Source organism: Leuciscus leuciscus, assembly GCF_965113295.1.
Source record: "Leuciscus leuciscus genome assembly, chromosome: 25".
Lineage (NCBI taxonomy): Eukaryota > Metazoa > Chordata > Actinopteri > Cypriniformes > Leuciscidae > Leuciscus > Leuciscus leuciscus.
The window spans coordinates 16,267,897-16,290,207 of NC_138724.1; the positions used below are offsets into that span (position 1 = coordinate 16,267,897).

A 22,311-nucleotide genomic window follows, 5' to 3' on the forward strand; every position below is an offset into this window, starting at 1 on the left:
GGACAAACTTGGACTGCGGGATGACTTGATGCATAAAACTCCTTAACAAACGTGACCTCAGGGAAGCAAGCCTTCTTCAACACTTCTTTCTTTGGGCAACTTATGTGTCCAACGGTCAAGCCTCAGGTAGTCCTTCTGCATTTCACTTTGGCATAAAGCTCTCAGAAGACGCATAAAACATTCTAATCCAATAGAATGAACCAGCGTAGAGCTCGCAACTCTTCACTTTTGCCAAAAACGCAATGCCAGTGGTCACGGTTCTCAGTGATGGTTACACAGTTGGCTGTGTTTCAAGCCTGGTGGATGGGATTGTAGAGACGCACCCTACAGAGATGATCTTTCATGCTCTACATGACTGAACGCCCTCCTTAAAGCAAAAACTGTCTTATTTATCATTTACTTGGGCTGTGTTTCAAGGGCGTGAGCGTCTCGAGAATTCAACTTCTGTTGATTAGGTTAGCACTTCCCGTTAGAGAGCTGGCAAACACACCACTTGAGCATGAGCTCCATCAAATAGCTATTAGTATGAATCTCCCTCGAGTTCGCAAGGTTGTTGAAGGCATTTCACTCATAGGAAATTAAGTAAGATGTAGCGGTTCAAAAGTAGCCCATAACATAAGGGAATTGAGTATCTGGCCGTAAAATAATCAAAGCTGAGACCATGGTTTATTTTATTTTATTTTATTTTATTTTATTTTATTTTATTTTATTTTATTTATTTATTTATTTATTTATTTATTTATTTATTTATTTATTTATTTTATTTTATTTATTTTTTTTTATTTTTTTTTTTATTTTTTTTTTTTTTTTTTTTTTTTTTTATTGTTAACATTTGATTTCCATGTTATTTATTTTTCTATTTTCTAATACTTTTATTTTATATATTTTTATTTGTTTTATTTTCAATGTTTTTATTTATTTATTTTGTTTTGTTTTATTTTATTTTATTTGATCTGAAAAATCTTTGAACTAAGTCTCCTCAAAGTATCTTCTTTGCTCTCTCTCTCAGCTCACTTCATCAATTAAATGCCCATGATTTGGTTTCCACAACAAAACTTGGTGAATTTGGAATACCTAGTAGAATGAATCTCTCTACATGTCTGTTTCCCTCTCAACAAATGAACTAAGATAGCGGTTCAGAAGTATCCCTTTTACTCAGAAATCATCCTTTTTTTAACATTTGAGAATTGTGTATTCAGCCCTAATAATTGAGACTTGAGTTTCCAGGATTTTTTGGAGCTGTCGCACACTCATAAACTCGTTTTGTTCGCCTTTGTTCTTTTTAAATTCAGCACACTTGAGCTGATTCATTGTTGATGCTGAATATTAGCCATAGAGTGTTATAATGAGATACATCTTCAGGCAGTGCACAAGAGTGATTCACTCCACTGCGGATGATATCTGCAGTGCATATACTGTGAAAAGTAATGCCGAGATCAAGCCGAAACTTGTGCCTACACGCCACGCATAAATTACAGAAGGATGGCTCGCTGGTTTTAGGCACTCTCCCTCTCCATGTTGTTCTTTCCACAGACCACTTTGAATTACCTCTGTCTAATTGCAAGTCTTGAAAATGAGGTCTAACCTGTGATTAAACCAAGACTTGGCTTAATCAAAACATCTCATCCACCCTCTAATCATTCCTTCTGCATTGTCAGTCTTCGTGCGAGGCATTTGGATTGCACTAGTAAAAGGCCACAATCAAGTCGTTGATTAGAGAACGGTCAATGTCCTGCATCAAGATCAAGAGGCTTATACCAAATTTGCACTAGACAATTTGTGATTTATGTGACAGTGCGTGATCCTCCTTCTGTCTGTGGCTCGTTATAACTGTTATTGACCCCTTTTGTCATATTTTTTATCTTTACTTTTTTTTTATAATAATGTTAATTATCTTCCTTGTGTTAATTATCTGTTCCTTGCTTTGTTAAATTTCATTTTATATATTTTTTTCTTTCTGTTTTGATGCAGTTTGTTTTGTTGGGTTGTGTTTTTTTTTTTGGTGGGTTTATATGGTTACCTTCTGAGGGAACTCGACGCTTATCTGTTGCTAACGCTATGGAAATGTCTTCGGCGTGCGCCGGTGTCTGACCGCATGTAAAAACACGCCAATCATTGGCTAAGGCAGCGATGTGATGTCACTCATCGGGCCGGCATGACTATAAAGACGCGCCAGGCATTTTTCAGTATGGCGTAGTGGGTATTAACGTTCCCATAGCGTTAGCAACTGATGCAGTGTTGAATTCCCTCGAAAGGGAACGTCTTAGGGTTACGTGTGTAACCCGGGTTCCCTGAGAAGGGAACGAGACGCTGCGTCATGCTGTCATACTTCAGGCATGCATGCCTTCCTTCAGACAAATCGAAGTTGATGACGTCTATCTCAGGCGTTTCTTTAGCCATGCCAGCAGGCCGAGTGATGTCACATGACTGCCTCGGCCAATGATTAGTCTGTTTTTACACGTGCTTCAGACACCGGCACAAACAAAAGGCAATATCATAGCGTCAAGAACTAAAGCAGCGTCTCGTTCCCTTTTCAGGGAACTGGGTTATATATGTAACCCTAAAGGCCATTGCACACTGAGTCCGAAATTTTCGTATGCGTTTTTTCGTGTTCGTCAGCCTTAAAATTTGTCACGCACAGAAACCTTGCACACTGAGTCCGATGCGTATTTATTAAACCTTTGCAGAAAAAAACGCAATAAATACAAAATGGATTCGTCAAGGGTAGCAGTGAGGATGATTTTGTTGCCCTCTTTCTTCTTAAAAAGAGAAAAAGAAAGGAAATATTGGGTCCACCCAATACTGAGATTGCGCCGAGAGGAAGGAGAGTTTCACCTCCTTATCAAGGAGTTGCGAAATTATCCCGAGCGATTCAAAATTTACCTCAGAATGTCAGTGGAACAGTTTGATGCTTTGCTAGCGATCCTGGAGCCACATATTAAAAAGAAGACCACCAATTTCCGTGAACCAATCGATCCTGAACAGAGACTGGCAGTGGTATGGGCGCGCGCGCGCGCGCGCGCACACACACAGACACACACACACACACACACACACACACACACACACACACACACACACACACACACACACACACACACACACACACACACACACACACACACACACACACACACACACACACACACGGCCGGCGGAAGCGCTGGGCAGACAGAACAGCTGTATACAGGTTATATTTTATACCCAAATAATACATGATTAGTGATCGAATTGGCTGCTAAATCCATTGTGGATTTTGTCGTTCGCTTACACGGTGGCTCTGAATTGTGAAAAAACCTCTCAAAATACTGGCTGTGGATGCGAAAAACGCAGAAAATCGAACCCGATCCGAATTTTTTTATTACGGACGAAAGTTTCGTAGACAGTGTGCAAGCGTGATTGACATAACGTGAGGGCGATTTTTTTTTTTTTACGTGCGAAAATTTCGGATGCGAATTTCGGACTCAGTGTGCAATGGCCTTAAGACTTTTTTTTGTGCGTTTTTTGTTGCATTTTGTTTTCCTTTCATTTTTTAAATTTTGTTTGGTTTAGTGTTTTTTTGTGTTGTATTTTGCTTTGTTTTGTTGCTGTGTTTGTTTTGTTTTATTGAGTTGTTTTTTGTTTAGTTTTGTAAACAGGATGCAGGTTTTTGTGGTTTTTGTTTTGTTGTTTTTTATTGTGTAAAAAATGGTTGTGATTTTAACAGACTGTAAAGATGCGACAATAATAACCTGTTAATCGGTTAATTGAATAACTGTATTAGATCTAACCTTGCATTACTTTAGTGTCATCTCTGTTACCATGATGGTGTTTAGTATTTGTGTTAATGACACAATTTTTTTTTTTTTTATCGTAAATTTCACTGAATTTTTTTACAGCATTGTTTTGCTTTGCTTTGTTTGTTTTGGTTTTTTTGGGGTTTTTTTGTGTGTTTTGTAAACAGGATGCAGGTTTTTGTGTTGAAAAACCAAAATACACATACATTTATTGAGTTTACAAAATGTTTCTCTTTGGCAATACAAATGCACAGTTTTTGTCACACCAATACAGCGAACTAGATTATCAAAATTGACCGTCATCATGCCACAGTCCCCAATAAGGTCACCTACAGTATTTAGGGATAACTTTATTTTATCAGTCATATCACTTCAATTTATCAGTCATTAATTGGCTCGTTTGGCACGCAGTTCTCCTGCATCTTAAAAGATCATGTGTGAGCAGTGCGTGAGACTCTGGGTAATCTGGTTATTTTGTTGCTCGAGGTGTGTCATACAGTAGCAGCGAACAGCATTTCCCGGTGAATCCTCCAGGCCCACTCCACAGCTGACTGTATGCAGGTGTTTTAATAATGCATGATTCCCCATCTCGAGAGATGCTCATTTGATTCAAACTCTCCCTCCTCACGAGCTGCTCTGTATAATGCTGAAATTGCTCATCTGAGACGACTCCTGTAGGCCAGAGAAACCTCACCAGGGCTTTATAATGATGGAATGATTTTGTATAATAACAGACAACAAACGACGAAGATCCACTCATGCTTTGTTAGCAGTTTAGTAAATTGTTTTGTTGAGAATATGACCCTGATTTCATTTTTTTGCTTATTATTGATTGTAATTTATTCACTTTGTTGGTTGAATGTAACTGCGTACTTTGTTTATGCAGAAACCCTGATGTTTTTATGTCTCAAGTAATGTCTAATGTGTTTACTGATTCATCTTGGCCACGGGAGATGAGAGCGTCTGATTCAGCATTGCACATGATAGAGAAGTGTTATGACAATCATCATTTTTGTTTTATCTTTTTGGACAGGAAGTGCCAAGACCCTTGTTGTGTTTAATGAAAATGGAGATGCCCCTGGACGCTATGACATCTATCAGTATCAGATAACAAACAAGTCGGCTGAGTACAGAATCATTGGCCACTGGACAGATCAGCTGCATTTAAATGTAAGAAGTTCATCCGCATTCATTTTAAAGTGTGCTTACATTTTAGAGGCCGCCGATAGTTATTTACTTTGATAATGATGATTATGGTGCAGATGACTGTCATTATGATTATGGCAATTACACTGTACAATTAGTGGTGTTGAATTAACACCCGTAATTCAGAAGTAATTTCTGTTGCATAGATGTAAAGTTAACTTCGAATGTGTTGATACTAGATGCTGATTTACACTACCGTTCTAAAGGCTGTGGTCAGTATGATTTTTTTCTAAAAAGAAAGAAATTATAAATTTTATTCAGCAAAGATGTATTAAATTGATCAAAAGTGACAGTGAAGACAAAAGATGTTACAAAATATATATTTACAGAAATATGAAGCACAACTGAAGGATCATGTGACACTGAAGACTGGAGTAATGGCTGTTGAAAATTCAGTTTTGCCATCACAAAAATAAATTACATTTTAAAATACATTATAATTTAAAACAGTTATCTTTAAATTGTAATATTGTTTCACAATATTACTGTTTTTACTGTATTTTTGATAAAAGAAATGCAGGGTTTTTTTTAGACTTCTTTCAAAAACATTTAAGCGTACCGAATTAATTATATTATATTATATTGTAAATATTTTAATTTTATAGATGTAAAATTAACTGTAGGTGTCGACTTATGTTCTGATTTTGTTTGATTTTAACAGGCCATTATAGCTATTGTTGATTAATTTAGTCTAATTTTCCATCTTTATCTTTTTAGTATCTCTAATGTTAATTTAATAATATATTCCTTTGTTAAATATGTATTTTATTTATTTGTTTATTTTTATTTCCCAAACAAGTTATTAACCTTTAAACAGCAAAAATGCACCACAAGATGCATACTCTTTAGTCTCTTGTAGGAGGCATGAGAGAATTGTTCACCCAATACTGTTATCATTATCATAGTTGAGTCTGTTTTGAGTTTGTGAGTCATATGTCTTGGTTCTAATTTTCTGTGCTCGTTTTGTCAGTCTGACCTAAAACCAATACGTACACCCATGGGGCTGAACATTCTGACCTTTTGCAGGAAGCAGTTATATATTAATCTTACTTTTTTTTGTAAAAAAAGAAAAGAAAAGCAATACAGCTGCTAATATTAATTGTGAACATCTTCGTAAGATGCTGAAAAATAAAATTAAGTGATATGTTGTTCATGCAAAACCAAAAAAACAAAGTTCAAACCAGGATTACTTGAAAATTAAATGTTTTGTTATAAATTACATTATATACTTGATATGGGATTATATGCATTATATAGATTATATGGAGCTTGGAGCTCAATGGCTAGATTTGCCCACCCCTGAGGTTGAGTCTCAAGATGCACATCAGTAACGGTTTTGTTTTCTAAGGCATATTTATAAAAGCTACTTAAATGTGTTAATTAAGGACTAAGACCAAATCCTGGCTTAACCTAAACTCTGTCTGTGAAACCATTTACATTTTACATTTGGCAGATGCTTTTATCCAAAGCGACTTACATTGCATTTCAATGTACACGTTTACATTCTTATCAGTTCTTGCTTTCCCTGGGAATCGAACCCATGACCTTGGCGTTGCAAGCGCCAACGTTCTACTGTTTGAGCTATAGGAAGACTATTAGGCCTAAACCAGGCCTAAATGTGTTATTTGCTGATAATTTTCCACTCTTGCCTGTTTAAGGGTTAATAACAAAATAATGAGGACTTATTTTAACGTTTTACATTTTCAACTTTCTGGAACGGTCTGCAAAGTTACAAAGCATGAAGTCACTCCAAAGGGAGATATTTAGACTATATCACTGTTTCTGAACTCCCTGAAACGCCTCGATTGTAGTCTCGAGTTTTCTTCCATGAACTTCCTGACACACCACGATTTTTTTTTAACATTCAAGCTTCAAAAACCAATTCTAGTAGACCCTAAAAACAAAATCAAGCCTTTGTAAAAGGGCATAATAGTTCCTGTTTAAATACTTTTTGAAAGTTACGGGAATAACTGTGATGTTTCTCTTCAGATGAATGCCATGCAGTGGGCGAGCGGGGATGCAGCGGTGCCCGTGTCTGTGTGCAGCCTGCCCTGCCAGACCGGCGAGCGGAAGAAAGTTGTGAAGGGGGTTCCCTGCTGCTGGCACTGCGAGCGCTGCGAGGGCTACCATTTCCAGGCTAGCGAGTTCACGTGCCAGCTTTGCCCGTACGAGCAACGGCCAGATCAAAACCGCACCGGCTGCCAGCCGATCCCAATCATTAAGCTGGAGTGGCACTCACCGTGGGCCGTGGTGCCCGTCTTCATCGCCATCTTGGGAATCCTCGCCACCACTTTTGTCGTGGTGACCTTCGTACGCTACAACGACACGCCAATCGTGCGTGCCTCTGGCAGGGAAATGAGTTACGTGCTGCTAACGGGAATTTTTCTTTGCTACGTCATCACGTTCCCCATGATAGCTGCGCCCGGAGTGGCCGTCTGCTCCTTCCGCAGGATCTTCCTGGGTCTCGGCATGTGTTTCAGCTACGCCGCCTTGCTCACCAAGACCAACCGCATCCATCGGATCTTTGAGCAGGGGAAATGCTCGGTCGCGGCGCCGCGGTTCATAAGCCCCGCTTCCCAGCTAGTCATCACCTTCAGCCTCATCTCGGTTCAGTTAATGGGGGTGTTTGTGTGGTTCGTGGCGGACCCGCCGCACACCGTTGTGGATTACGGCGAGCAACGCACGCAGAACCCTGAAAACTCCCGAGGCGTGCTCAAGTGTGACATCTCGGACCTGTCACTCATCTGCTCGCTGGGCTATAGCATCCTTTTGATGGTCACGTGCACTGTTTACGCTATCAAAACCAGGGGAGTGCCGGAGACCTTCAATGAGGCCAAGCCCATTGGATTTACCATGTACACCACCTGCATCATCTGGCTGGCCTTCATACCCATCTTCTTTGGGACTGCACAATCTGCTGAGAGGGTGAGTCTATGATGAAGTGCTAATTCAGTGCGGTTTTATAAATATATTACAAATTATATACAATTATGAGGTGAAGACTCGAAAAAGGAGGCCCCCGGTGGCTGCCATGGTGAGATTGTCTGCATCCTGTCGTGTGATGTGACACCTTTACAGGCGAAATGTTTCTAATTTCCCCTTTGCATTGCTGCTGACCGGCATTTTTAGTTTTGGATACTGGTTACCAGAATGCTGTATATAACGTTGTTCAAAAGTTTAGGGTCGGTAAGATTTTTTAATGTTTTTGAAAGAAGCACCTATCTTACGCTCACCAATGCTGCACTTATTTGATCATAAATACAATAAAAACAGTAATATTGTGATATTACAATTTAAAATGTTCCATTATATTATATTTTAAAATGTAATTTATTCCTGTGATTTTGTCTCACATGATCCTTCAAAAATCATTCTAGTATGATGATTTGCTGCTCAAGAAACATTTCTTATTATTGTTGAAAATGGTTGTGCTGCTTAATATTTTTGCGAAAACCTTTTTTCAGGATTCTTTGATGAATACAATTTTCAAAAGAACAGTTTTTATTTGAAAAATAAATCTTTTTCAATATTATAAATGTCTTTCCTGTCACTTTTGATCAATTGAATTCATCCTTACTGAATCAAAGTATTTCTTTCAAAAAAGTAATAAAAAAAAAACATAATGATGCAAACTTTCCTAAATTTTTCATTAGTTTGAAAGAGGCAGTGACTAAATATTACATCATTGTTTTTTAAGTTGCAATGTTTGTGCATGCAGTATGAATTATAATATTTAATATAATATATAAAATATAATATTAAACAAGAAATAAATATATAAAATAATATAATATGATTGACATTAATATGAATATAATATATTTGTACTATATTTTATATTAGACTGAAAAAATATGTATTATAAAATATATTATAATTTTAATTATATGAATATTATTGTTCAAATAATTTAATACAATTATATATTATATCATATAACATTTTTATTAGACTGAAAAAAATATACAAAAATATTATAATATATTATATTATATTTATTATATCATATTAAAATGAACTGTCCTCATATATAAAGTTTTAAAAGTCATTTTAGTTATTTCAAGTAAAAAAAAAAAGTTTAATTATTATTTTACAGATTTAAAAGGCGATTCACTAAGTTGAGTCTCTGTGTGGCCTTTTAAATCATCTTTTTTTATATCATCACCATAATTGTGATCAATTATGTTTACATAATGTGTGTATGGAATTGTTATATGCTTTAGTGTTAGGTAATAGTATTTTGTTGTTTTCAGCCATATTTTCAGTTCTGTTAATTACAGTAGGTTATATTACAACTTAACATGAATCATCCCTCAATCGTTGCAAAAACATCTATATACATATTATTATAGTTATTATTGTCATTATCTATCTTTACATAAATCTCTCGTTATTGTGGCAACATGATGAAGTGAACAGCTGAGGATCATCCATATGTCATCTCCTCATCGGCAGCTCCATCAGATACAGTCCTTGTTAGTCTTTTAGGTCTTTGCATCAAAAACAATTTCTCATCTAAGAAATGCTCATTATCAGATATATGGAGATGATCAAACATGACCTGGAGGAATAGTGCTGCTGTTAATGGGCCATAAATAGAGCGTGCAGCCTCTATCGGTCCGGGCCAATGTGGGTCTCGTAATGTTGATGACTTCAGTGGTGGACTGCAGACTGTAGGCTGTACCCTCTGTTCTTTCATGCACCGGGGTGTATTTCTGTCCAGTGCTCATTAGTGCTGCCGAGAGAAGCCAGGATTAAAAACACAGCGTCTTCTCTGCACGTCTAAAGTCTGTGGCATGTGTTGCTGAGATTTGCTGTCAGACATTGATGTCAAGTGTTATGCTAAAGGACAATTTGTGCAAAAACTGAAAATTGAAAGCAATGCTCATTAAGAATTCATCTCCAAGAGCTTGACAACACGATTTTCTCAAGATATAACAGTTATAGATGGAGTTGAACTTGATGACCTAACTGCTTTCTGTTAGCATAGATGGTTTCTCTATGTATTTATATATTTCTTGCACTGACGGCAGGCACTCTGGAATACTTGATTCTGGTTATTTTTTTATTTTATTTTTTTAATAGATATTGTTAGAAAGAATGATGTGGACGTCGAACATCTCGAAAATGAAGTTTATTCCAGCATAGCAGTTGCAAAGTACACGAAGCACCTTGGGTTCACCGGCGTCAGAACGAACCCAGAACATCCAAATCTTAAACCTTATATCCTGTTACAGTTCACCACTCATAATCTAAATGAAGTTCTGTCTTAAATGTAAATTGAGGATAACAATGAAAGGGATAACCTTCTGTTCCCACATCTTCGATATTCTTTGAAATAAGAACAGCCAAATGTAAAGGTGATAAGATTGTTTGAAGTCCCTGTATTCAGGATGGTTCTTGGTTGCCCGCTGCCGCTCCCACGCTATAAGTGATAATATATCTCTCCGGTGATACTATTTACATATTACTGAGATCGGAAGGAATTGTCTCTATGATAAATAAGCTCTTTTTAGGGAAGGTACAGTATATGGCATGGAAGATGGATCGGACCAGACTATAATTCCTTACAATATATAGAATAGTAAGTAGTATTAATGGGCCAGGTGTTGACTAAAAAGATGCGTCTTCAGCCGTTTCTTGAAAATGGCTATGGACTCAGTAGCTCGGGATGAGTTTGGCAGATCATTCCACCAGCGGGGAACAGTCGAGGTAAAGTCCCGTGATAGGGATGTTCTGCCTCTGAGATGGCACCACAAGACGCCGTTCGCTTGCAGAACGCAAGCTTCTAGAGGGCTCATAGGTCTGAAGTAGTGAGTTTTGGTATAGGGGTGCAGAGCCAGTGGTTGTTCTGTAGGCTGGCAAACATCAGTGCCTTGAATTTGATGCGAGTGCCAATTAGCAACCAGTGCAAATTAATGAGGAGAGGCTTGTTAAAGACCACTCTTGTTTCAGAATTCTGGATCAGATGCAGAGATTTGACAGTACCTGCCAATAGAGCATTACAACAGTCCAGTCTGGATAGAATAAGAGGTTGGACAGGGAGTTGTGTAGCATGCTTCTGATAGCAAGGGCCTGATCCTCCTAACCCAACAGGCACCTTGATATCAATTTGACGTCAAAAGTTAGTCAAGACTTGATCAAGATGCTGCATATAATTTTAAGGTCAGTTTGGAAGGCAATGTCTTCCAGTGGTGAAAATGGGAAGTTAATACCCACACTGAAATTGGTTTAATGTATATGCAAGTCAATATGTTTGACATTCAATTTACATCAAATTTATGTCATGGTTTAGACTTCAAATTGATATCATATGGACATCACATTGACATCAATGATTTGTGTGTTTGATTGATATTTATTGCATATGAATTCATATGAATTCAGCCTGATTAGTTTAAATAGCATTTTTTCTTAACTGAGGCCTCAAAACTCATCCATTTGGCACATGTCCTTTTGAACTGTGTGTAGCTGCTAGATTTGTGCATTTGCCCAACTGAAATTTACTTTAACTTAATTAAAATAAAATAAAAATTCGGACTGGTTTCTAATTTTATTTACATACCCATGCTGAAATGGAAGCAGTGGAGTGATTATTACATTTACCAATGACAAACAGCATTTTTGCTGAAACCCCACATAAAGTATTGTGTAGTATCCATATTTTTTTAATTTATAGTGATACCATTATAATTACAATACATTTGATGTAATTACAATATAATTGTATTACCACATTTACAGGGTTACCAGTTAATTGTTATAAAATTGACACGTTGGGGGTCGATTGCTCATATGGCTGAAATAGCTCAGTTGGGGAAGAATTAGACTGGTTTCGCTTCGATCCCAGGTTTCAGCAAATGACGAATGTGTGAGTGTTTGTGTATGTGAGAATAGCTGAGCTATTTAAGGTGGCAGACTCAAGAAGTTTCAATGTTTTCAGCATTTTATTACTTTTGTGTCGTTATTTTGGTCGAGAATAGAACATCAGTGTGTGGATGTCAAGTTTTTGACGTCAATCTGATGTATTGACGTCGATGTTTGATGTCTTATACAACATTCCCAGTGTGCAATTGATGTTGAAAAGGCAAATCTGCAGGGCCTAGCAGTTCTAGAAATATGGTCTCTGAAGTTTAACTGGTTTTGGTACTTGTGCTGCTACCGTAGTGTCATGTCAGAAGACCTTTCTGCTCGCCATGTAGCGTAGTGTCAGTCATGTCCCATTTGGCACCATTGGCACCCAAATTGTGTGGGTGTTTTTTTATACCAATGACCCTCAAATATGACGATCCCCTTTGCAATGGGACCCCCTCTTAAAATTTAAAGGCGGCTAAATGTGCATAGTATATGGTCCCATTAATACTGTGAGAAAGTGATATATTATTCACAATGAAATAATTGAATTTATATGTTGTTATTGTACTAAAGACAAAAATAATTGAATTAAGTCAAGTCACATTTATTTATATAGCACTTCATACATTACAGATTATTAATAAATGTGGTGATGTTGAAAATGTATCAATTATGAAACTAATTCAATTTAAGATCTACAGAAGACAATAGTGTCATTATTTAGGTCAATTAAGTTTGTGTTGTTTTATTTCAGTTCAAGAACAGTGTCAATGTTGCAAATCTGAATATGTAAAAACGCAGAAAGTTTTCTGTGATGGGTAGGTTTAGGGGTAGGGTTAGTGTAAGGGGATAGAATATACAGTTTGTACAGTATAAAAATCATTATGTCTATGAAAAGTCCCCATAAAACATGAAAACACAATTTTTACAAATTGTATTTCTATGATTATTGTTAGATTATTTAATAGGTTTGTGTGTGCGTGCTTGTGTGCGTGCGTGCGTGCGTGCGTGCGTGCGTGCGTGCGTGCGTGCGTGTGTGTGTGTGTGTGTGTGTGTGTGTGTGTGTAAATACCCCAGTTTGAAAACCTCTGCCCTTAACGAGAATCCTTCTCATCTCAACTACTGAACTTTCTCATAAAAGTGAGTAAATGTGCGATTTTTGCGATAATGACTGCTAACTGTTTGTTGTCCATTGCATATTTTAATCATTTCCTTGCATTCCTTCATTTTGTGATTGTGTGTGTACAACATTTCACTTTTGGTAACCTGTATTTTTGAGACCAATGGTGTGCTACACTCTTCTACTGCTGAGCAGTGACATTTTGAAGGCAACACACCTGTGAAAAGCCTGACATGGTGTCGAATCCAGTTGTGCATGCAACACAGAATTAGCTCATGGAGCGAACCAACATAGTAATTAGCAAAGGGGATTTTAAGCACATTGACATTGATCGAGTTTTCCCACTTACAATGTTCCCGGCATGTGACGTGCCTGAGGCTCATTACGATAGATTATCCCTTGGAATGTTTCCCTTGCAGACAAAATACCTGCCAATCAACTAAATGGTTTGTAATCCATTGTGCCAACCTATTGAAAATGCTGGGGGAAGCAGCTCCATATTCACCTCAGCATGTGTTTTAGAAAATTCTGGCCCTCGAGATAAAAGCTTGAAAATATGATACCGTCACATGCCTACACCGCATCCCACCATCAACATTTAGATGGTTTCTTTAAGAGACTTCAATTTTAAATTAAACCCCAAATATTAAGGCGGTCTCATGCTTACCATCGTTCAGCGCATTTTTATGGGCGAAATCCGGTCATTTCAATAGAAATCCATGCAATTAGGAAAGATTGCTCCATGCAGATTTCACAACAAGTTCAAGTTGATTCAAGTTCACTTTGATTTGCCACATTGACCAACAGAAAACTGTTTGGTTTAAAAGTTACTTTCTTAGTGATGGCAAACAAGGTTAAGCATCTAACTTTTTCAAAACCACACACTCTTAAGGAGCGATCACATTTACTGTTGTTCAGCAACTTTTTACAGGCGAAATTCAGTAATTACCAAAGGAATCCATGCATTTAGAAAAGAATTTCCCCGTGCAAAGTTGACCAACAGAAAGCTGCTTGGTTTAAAAGTGAATTCTGTGTGAGTAATGCTTCATAAATAAATGGACTTGGCCTATGAAAATTTCGCTGACATTTCGCTAATGTGGTCAAACATTAATGCCCAAAAATCTTACATTAGATCTGCTAGCAATACAAGCTCAACTTCACAAGTTCAGAAATATTTCGGAACGTTCATTATCCAAGATGTAAGCACTACATTTTCAGCTTAGCCACAAGGGGTGCTAAAATGCAACTTGTCTTCTACAACAGTCAGGTTTGTTTCAGGTTTGTTAGCGTCACATCTAGCCAATGCGTTGGTCAAGCATTTGTGTCTTAGCCTGGCAAGCCAGACCTACATCAAGATGTTAGGTCTGGCAACTCACCATAGACACGGCTCAATCCGAGGGGCGGGATAAACGGCTGTCTTTCAAATTCCCTCTTCACACAATAGGACAGCGCTTCAACCAACCAGAGCGTTTTCCCAACTGCGGAGCTAACGTTAGTTGATAGATTAAACTTTTGCCATATCTGGCCGGCAAAACTACGAACACATCTTCCTTTTTTAAGAATGACTTAAGTGCTGTTCTTTGTTCTTTTCTCAAAGAAAAGCTTAACTCCAAGTCCTCCAGAGTCGCGGCCTAAGCCGATTCGAAAGACTGTTCTCCAGCAGTAGCAGCCATTCTTTGTTTTCAAGTAGCAGGGAACCGTCACAACTCTGTCGTCATTATGTTAAGCCCGCCCCGCCTACTCTATACACGATGTGATTGGCCTGACCTAATTTAGGTTTTTCCAGCTCGAAAGTCAACGGAGAGTTGCTAGATTACCCTGGCTGCAAAATAAATTTTGCTGCCGCTAGGGTGCGTCTAGATTTCTAGGCTATTTGTGTCTCTGATTGCATACAGTATGTTACTGGCTAGAAAATTAATTATATAGTTTTTTGATAAGCAAACTATCATGCTTTTTATCCTATATATAGTGCAAAATGTAAAAATCTTCCTCTCAGCTTTTCTAACGTTTAATTATCATCTGTTAGATAGCATATCTCATTTAGATTAGCATAAGTGAGTTATAGGCTGTTTTTCCTCAGTGATGTGGCTCCACATACACGAGGGATTAGCGAAACCACAAATTTTTACATAAAAGCACTCTAGCATTCATTTTGAGAAACAAACACTATGAAAACAAACGTGGTAAACAGCTGGCCCTCGGGGTGGAATTAAATTAAAAGTTACGTAAAAGAGGAAATTGTTTCCCTCAAATCAGACCGTTTTTTCATTCCTCCGCATGACAAAAGACTGAGTCCAAATGGAAAGAAATCTGCCGAGCGTATTTCCCGTTTCCCTTATCTCTCACAGGCTTATTTCTTTCGCCCTCACTGATGTTAAAAAGATTATTGCAATAAGCCACTGCAATATGAGGACACAGATATGAGTATTTTATCGAGGCATGTCTCTCTCACATCTCCTCACTCTGTGCTCATTAAAACTTTCAAGTTTCTATACATCTAGGCATGGCTTGTAATCTGAACCTTGTTCGCGTCTCCACGTTTCTGCATTAACGGTCTCATTCCTTCTGCATGCTTGTGCATTTGCTCATTGATGGGGACCGATTGTACATTTAGTATTGGGATTGCTTGTGTAAGAAGGAACTATAACCGTTGGTTTCTGTCGGTTCCCTCACTTTGCACTGCAGCACATTTGAATTGAGGGGAACAGATGAAAAGATGAGGAAAGGATGCCTGCCGGGGGTAATCAGAGTTAGATGAGTCATCCGGAGTTTTACAGACAAATTGAATGAGTTCCAGTTTATATATAGTTGGTTGTGTTTATCCGTTCACCAGTCGCATGCTGTGGCATTGATTTTTAAACCACTTAAGCTCCCCAAAGATCTTTAGGTAAATGGAGTTTACTTCTTCATATGACTTTTTAAGAGTGTGTTTTCTTTTTTTACCCCTGCTGTTTTGGTGCTACTGACTGGCGCTGTGAATTACAATAGGCACATAAAAATATACAAACACGTACACAAGTGATTTTCAGGATACACTATAGGGATATGTGATGCATTCTTGATGTATTTGAACTAATTTGGCTGAAGATATAAAATGAAAGTGACATTCATTGGATTTTAATGTTTGTCTGTGGAGATTGCATGGCTCTGTGCTTGAATTTCTGCACCTGTTAGTAATGGATATATCTGAAATACATTTAAAAAAATTCACTTGGCAGATGCTTTTATCCACAGCGACATACAAATGAGTAATGCTATGACAAAAGCGTTTCATCCTAGTGGTACAAGACACTGGGAAATACTGCAAAGAAAACTTTTAGATTTCACATTCCACATTGACAAGCTCTATGTGAGGGGGTTAAGAGTTACCTTGCACATAACTTCTGGAGAAAAATTGTGTTTGTGCAAATTGAGTACACTTTCTTCTTTTTTTTTTTTTACTGTAGCATACACTAAGAAAGTAAAGAGTAAACTAATATCAAGTGCTTTTTTAAGCAGCTAGTGCTATTCTAACGTAACAGGTCCTACACAAACCGCTCCGAGTGGGATTTGATCTGTGGTCTCCGGTGTGGGAAGCGGGCGCGCAAAAAAGAATGTTAAAGCGCCTCTTGAGGCCAGAGGAGGTTTACACGCAGAGCTCTTACTGGCCTAAGTCCCTTACACTCACCCCTCTAAACCTCACTCCCATTCGGGTCACGGCACCAAATGTAACGCCCTACTCGACCCGCTCTGAGTGGGATTCGAACCGTTGTCTCTGGCGTGGTAGGCGGGTGCGCTAACAAGGACGCTAGAGACCGCAGCCTTTTGAGGCCATGTGAGTGAGGTTTACACGCACAGCTCTTACTAGCCTTCGTCCGTTACACACACACCCCTAAACCTCACTCCCATCCAGGTCACAGCCCAAAAAGTAACCGGTCCTACTCAACCCACTCCAAGCGGGATTCAAACCACGGTCTCCGGCATGGGAGGCGGGTGCATTAACAAGGACACTAACATCAGTCGCTAGCAGAGGCCAGGGGAGTGAGGTTTACAACTACATGTAAGATTATTAGAAGACTGTTGGGTTAGGGTTAGTAGAATACATTTTGTACACATACATTTATTCTACTTACCCTAACCTAACAGTCTACTAATAATCTGACTAGAGTTAGTTGACATGTACAGTAGTTGCAAAGTTATTTATAGCCAGTAGAATATCTGAAGTGGACCATCAAAATAAAGTGTTCCCAATTTTTCCTCTCCTCTATTTTTTTTCCCCCTCTCCAAAGATATATGACATTTGACATGGCACGAAAAAATATCCTTTTTAAAGCAAGTCATTCAGCGCCCATTTAGATAACATCTTCAGGCATCTATGTTATTTTTTAAAAATCCACATTGGCAAGCGCTTATGTGAGGGGGTTAAAAGTTACCTCGCACATAACTTCTGGAGAAAAATTATATTTGTGCAAATTGATTTTTATTTTATTTTTTACTGTAGCATACACAAAGTAAAGAGTAAACTAATATCAAGTGCTTTTTTAAGCAGCTAGTGCTATTCTAAGTTGAAAAGTTATTTATAGTCAGTAGAATGTCTAAAGTGGACCATCAAAATAAAGTGTTCCCAATTTTTCCTCCCCTCTCCATAGATATGACATTTGACATGGCACGAAAAAATATCCTTTTTAAAGCAAGTCATTCGGCGGCCATTTAGAAAACATCTTCAGGCATCTATGTTATTTTTTTTTAAATCTGACAACAATGATCTAATAAAATTGTCTTCTTTAGTTTAAATCACTTTGCTGGTGTTAGCTGTTTTAGGATAGTCTTGGCTAATCTGGTCTAGCTGGTGTTCAGCCAATTTAGCTCGCAAAACCCCTTTAAAACCAGCAGCTATCAGACTAGCTTAACCAGGGGTGTGTTTCCCATACGCCAGGGAACGGCAACTGGCGGCCCGCGGGCCAAAACTGGCCCGCCAGCAATATTTTCTGGCCCGCCGGATTATTTTGGTAGTCCTAAATGCTGCACAAAACTCTTCCACTACTTGAGAAAAGCCGTAGTCGTGCGGATTACATTTTAAAGTATAATTGTGCGTTCACACCGGACGCGAATAGCGCGTCAAATTCGCGCCTGCTGCGTCTAGTTATACGCTTGACCACTTTGTGTCCATTCGCGCGTCAAAAGACGTTAGCGGTCAGAACTCTGGTGTACTTTGGACGGAGTTGGCGGTCTGACTGACAATAGCCCACTCGCACTCCCGACATCTTTTGACAGCGTATCCGCACTTAGCCTAATTCTGACCGCCTGTACACCTAGCTCTGAGGAGCTGTTTGGTACTGAAACCATTGTCAGTCAACAACATTCTTTTTTTGCAAGGATGTTTGAAATAGTTCGGCAGAAAATAGCCTACTTCATTTCGTCAGTAGGGCAATATGATTTTCGTTTATGTTGCTTAGAAATTTGAGTGATAGGCTTTGTCCTATTTAATTTATGTTATTTATATTTCTTTCTTTTTTTCTGTGGCATTTTTTTTCTCTGCTGACAGTACAATGTTAAAATAGCCTAATATTTATATTGACACGAACACAATTTTTGTATAGCATTTATAATTATTATAGGCTACTTAATCTCCTTCTTTCCGTTAGAGACATTTGAATGTGAGATTATGGAAACGAGATCTAAATTTTGTGGACCCGTCAGGTCGGGAAATAAAGCGGGAGAACACCGAGTATATTTTAAGCGGTTGCTGAATAGAACCTTGTGGGAGCGGGACGGAAAAAAAAACAGTCCCGCGCAGACCTCCTTAAACCTTAGGTGTGTATGTGTGTGTCCCCGAATAAATAATAATAATAAAAAAAGGAATAAAGTTCAAAAGTCGGACTGTACGGAATGAGGCATGATTGCTATTCACACCTTTATTAAAATGGCTGTAATCTGTTACCACAATAGTACTTGATCTGTTTAAAATGATTTCCTTGATATATGCATAAGGTGTTAAATTAAAAAATAAAATGTGTCTAATCCAGTAATACATTTTTTCTATTTTTGATCTGAGCACAATCAGAAAATCAGAAAAACCGTCCTTATTCGTTTTTTTCATTTCAGTTCAGGAAATAAATAATGGAAAAACAAGTCGTTTTTCATCTTTTTATTTTTGGTTTTAATAAAAAAAAAAAGATTGAATGAATGATCCACGGACGGTGACGGACACATCATATTCCACAATTATAGGCCTATATAAGAGTATTTAATTTGTATCCATAAGCCTACTCCGTGTAGCTGGCCCGCCATCTACTGGCTAAAAAAAATATTGGCCCGCGGCAAAAGTTACTTGCCGACCCCTGCCATACGCGCTGATTAACTATCATAGTACGATGCATCGTTGGAGAAACTAACCAACTCTCCCGTATCCATTCGGTTCATTCACTCAGCAGCTTTTTCCACAACGTTATTTCTCTGAGATGCTGCTGTATAGCGAACATGGCACCTGAAGACTACTTCACTGTTTTTAGTTTCCATGTCTTTTTGTTCTCTTACGAGAGGTCTCTCGCACTTGCGTAAGTATCTTACGCTAGGGGAAAACCTCTTTTCCTCGAGATATTGAAGCCAAAAATTATCCTTAATTTTGCAATAATGTAAAACGCATTGCAGCAGCATGCAGACATGGGCGAGACAGCTCGCACGCCCATTGGCTGCTCTGCGGCAACTGCACCAGCCTATCGATAGAGGCCCCTCATGACGTCAGAACCAATGAGGGTGCTTCGCGCCCATTACGTCATGTCCCGCCGAAAGCGGGTGGGGCTAGGGCTATAAATACGGCCCAGAGAGGCTGGTTTGGTCAGTTTTTCATCTCTTCAGCGGGCCTACGCATCGCTGGATCCTGAGAGGAAGCCGCGCCATCTGATTCAAGCACCCAGCGGGATTAGTCTGCATCTGAAGCTGCCGGTCGACAACTCGCCGCCTTCAGGCGCCGTTCCTGCTCACGCTTTCCGGCGTACATATCCTTTTCTCTGCTACTGTGTTTTGTGTATGTGTGTGTTCGCCGCCGCAACACACACTCCCATTGCACTAAAAGAGCCGGGCGTCTTTTTCAAGACGCCCCTTTCCTGAGGACGCGCAGCTCTCGCGCTCGCTGACGGCGACTGCCCTCACTGCGAGCTAGTTACTGCCTATGGTGACTCTGCGGACTCACCTGGCATCCTTCTCCGAGACTGCGCCTCCGCCCCCCCGCCCCCCCAACACGCAAAGCTTGCCTTGCCTGCTTGGAGGATGATGCCTGCTTGGAGGATGATCCCCGCTCTCCCTCTGTTCGAGCCGCGCAAACTGCGCCGTTCACAGGGGAGGCTGGAAGCGGACGGTCGGGGTTAGTTTTTCTTTACGTACAAGAAAGCTATACCCTGCCCCTGCGCCCCTTTCACGCGTCACTCACCGGCGAAAGGAGAAAAGAGCGTTTATAGTCCCGCCGAAGCTGGACTGACCTGAATTTTCTCACACATTTCTCAGTTCCCTGATCAGGCGACTGGAAATATAAATATTGCAGCGCCTGCAAGCAAACGCCGAAGAAAACATGTTGACGCTCTTATATGCTCGTGCATCTGAAAGCCTTTGTGTTCCCCTCTGTGGCTCACTGGTGGAATCTTTGGTTTTTCGCACGAGAGACCGGTGTTCGAATCCCGGTCTAACGACAGATAAATTATGCCTCCAATGCTTCGCAATGTCAGTTCCCTGAAAGGCGACTGCAGATGTGCATTTTGCAGCCAACGAGCGCGTTGTACAACCCGCTCGCCTGCACCCAAACACCGTTTCTATGGTTCCCGTGCGTCACTGGCGAAAGGAGAAAAGAGCGTTTATGTCCCGCTGCAGCCGGGCCGAATTCTATTTCTCATACATTTCTCATTCCCCTCTGAAGTTCAGGCGACTGGAAATGTCAATACTGCAGTGAGCGAGCCTGTTGTAATGCACGCACGCACGCCTGCATACAAACGCCAGCATGTTGACGCTCTCTGATAATACTCGCGCTAACTAAATGCATATGTGTTTTCCCCTGTGGCCCAGTGGCAGATTCTCAGGCTATCGCGCGAGAGACCCGTGTTTGATCCCGGGTCTACCGGCAGATAAAATTATGCCGTCAATGCTCGCTCTGTCAGTTCCCTGAAAAGGCGACTGCAGATGTGTATTTTTGCAGCCAACGAGCGCGTTGTACAACCCGCTCACCTGCACCCAAGCAACGTTTCTATGGTTTCCGTGCGTCACTGGCGAAAGGAGAAAAGAGAGTGTCCCTAGTCCAGCTGCGGCTGGATCTACCTCCATTCTCACACATTTCTCTGGAAATGTCAATATTGCAGTGGACGAGCCTATTGTAATACACGCACGCCTGCAAACAAACGCCAGCATGTTGACGCTGTCTGTTTCTATGGCAACTTCTCGCTCGTTCAGTTCCAGTAAATGCGACTGTTCCAGTGTATTCTGCAGTAAACAAGTCGGCGACACAGCCCGCTTGCCTGCACACAAACGCCGCTTTTACAGCTACCCAGATAAATCCCATAAGAGTGTATTTTCTGGTGTTCCGGCCACGGCCAATGGTGTTATGAGTGTAGACAAAATGCCCACTGCCCAGTGCTCATTCCTACACAGAAACACAGCCCGTCACACAGGGCTCGCGCACATGAAATCGACCCAGATCGATTGCGCATTAAATGTGGTAAATGTGCCCACTGCCCAGTGCCCACAAACACTACGTTCTGCATGTCTCAAGGTTTCTGTAAAACGAAACCAACATGCATTCGCTCTGCTCAGGCGGACAATGCTCTCAGTGTTGTAAATGTGCCCGCTATCCCACGCCCACATTCACACATAGACATGACAGGTCTTACGGGACTCGCCCAGCCCTCCCCCTCTCGGTTGACCACCGCAGAGGAGTCGAGCGCGGACAATCTGCCCGCTGTTATCAGCGCGCCCCCTGCCTCAAATGTCATAAGCGCGACGCTTATGTTGCAGCACACTGAAGCCCCTCTGTCGCTGAGTGACCAGAGCGCGCTTCGCATTCAACCCCTAGCCATTTGTGCAAACGCATGGGCAAGGCTACCCGGGGTTTCGAAGTGGGTGCTAGACATTATAGAAAGAGGCTATTCGCTACAGTTCGGTTGACGCCCGCAACACAAAGCGGCGCGAATCGATACTACGGTGAAAAGGAAGTAGCACACCTACTTCGAGCCAAAATAGCGAAGCTACTGAGCAAAGGGGCTATAGAACCCTTACCACAAGCTCAGAGCGGAGGGGGCATGTACAGCAGATATTTTTCTGGTACCCAAAAAAGACGGGGGTCTCAGACCAATGCTAGATCTAAGACGACTAAACAACGCACTTCTGAAACGA

General features: G+C 40.0%; 1 protein-coding gene across 2 annotated transcripts in view; it reads left to right on the forward strand.

Annotated features, from left to right (window-relative positions):
- Positions 1-22,311, forward strand: part of grm8b (glutamate receptor, metabotropic 8b) — a 172,450-nt gene that overhangs the window by 135,390 nt on the left and 14,749 nt on the right. For both annotated transcript variants that reach the window (XM_082159287.1, XM_082159286.1), the window contains 2 exons: positions 4,810-4,946; positions 6,972-7,907. In XM_082159287.1, coding sequence (XP_082015413.1) covers positions 4,810-4,946; positions 6,972-7,907 — 1,073 coding nt within the window. The remainder of the gene's footprint in view (positions 1-4,809; positions 4,947-6,971; positions 7,908-22,311) is intronic.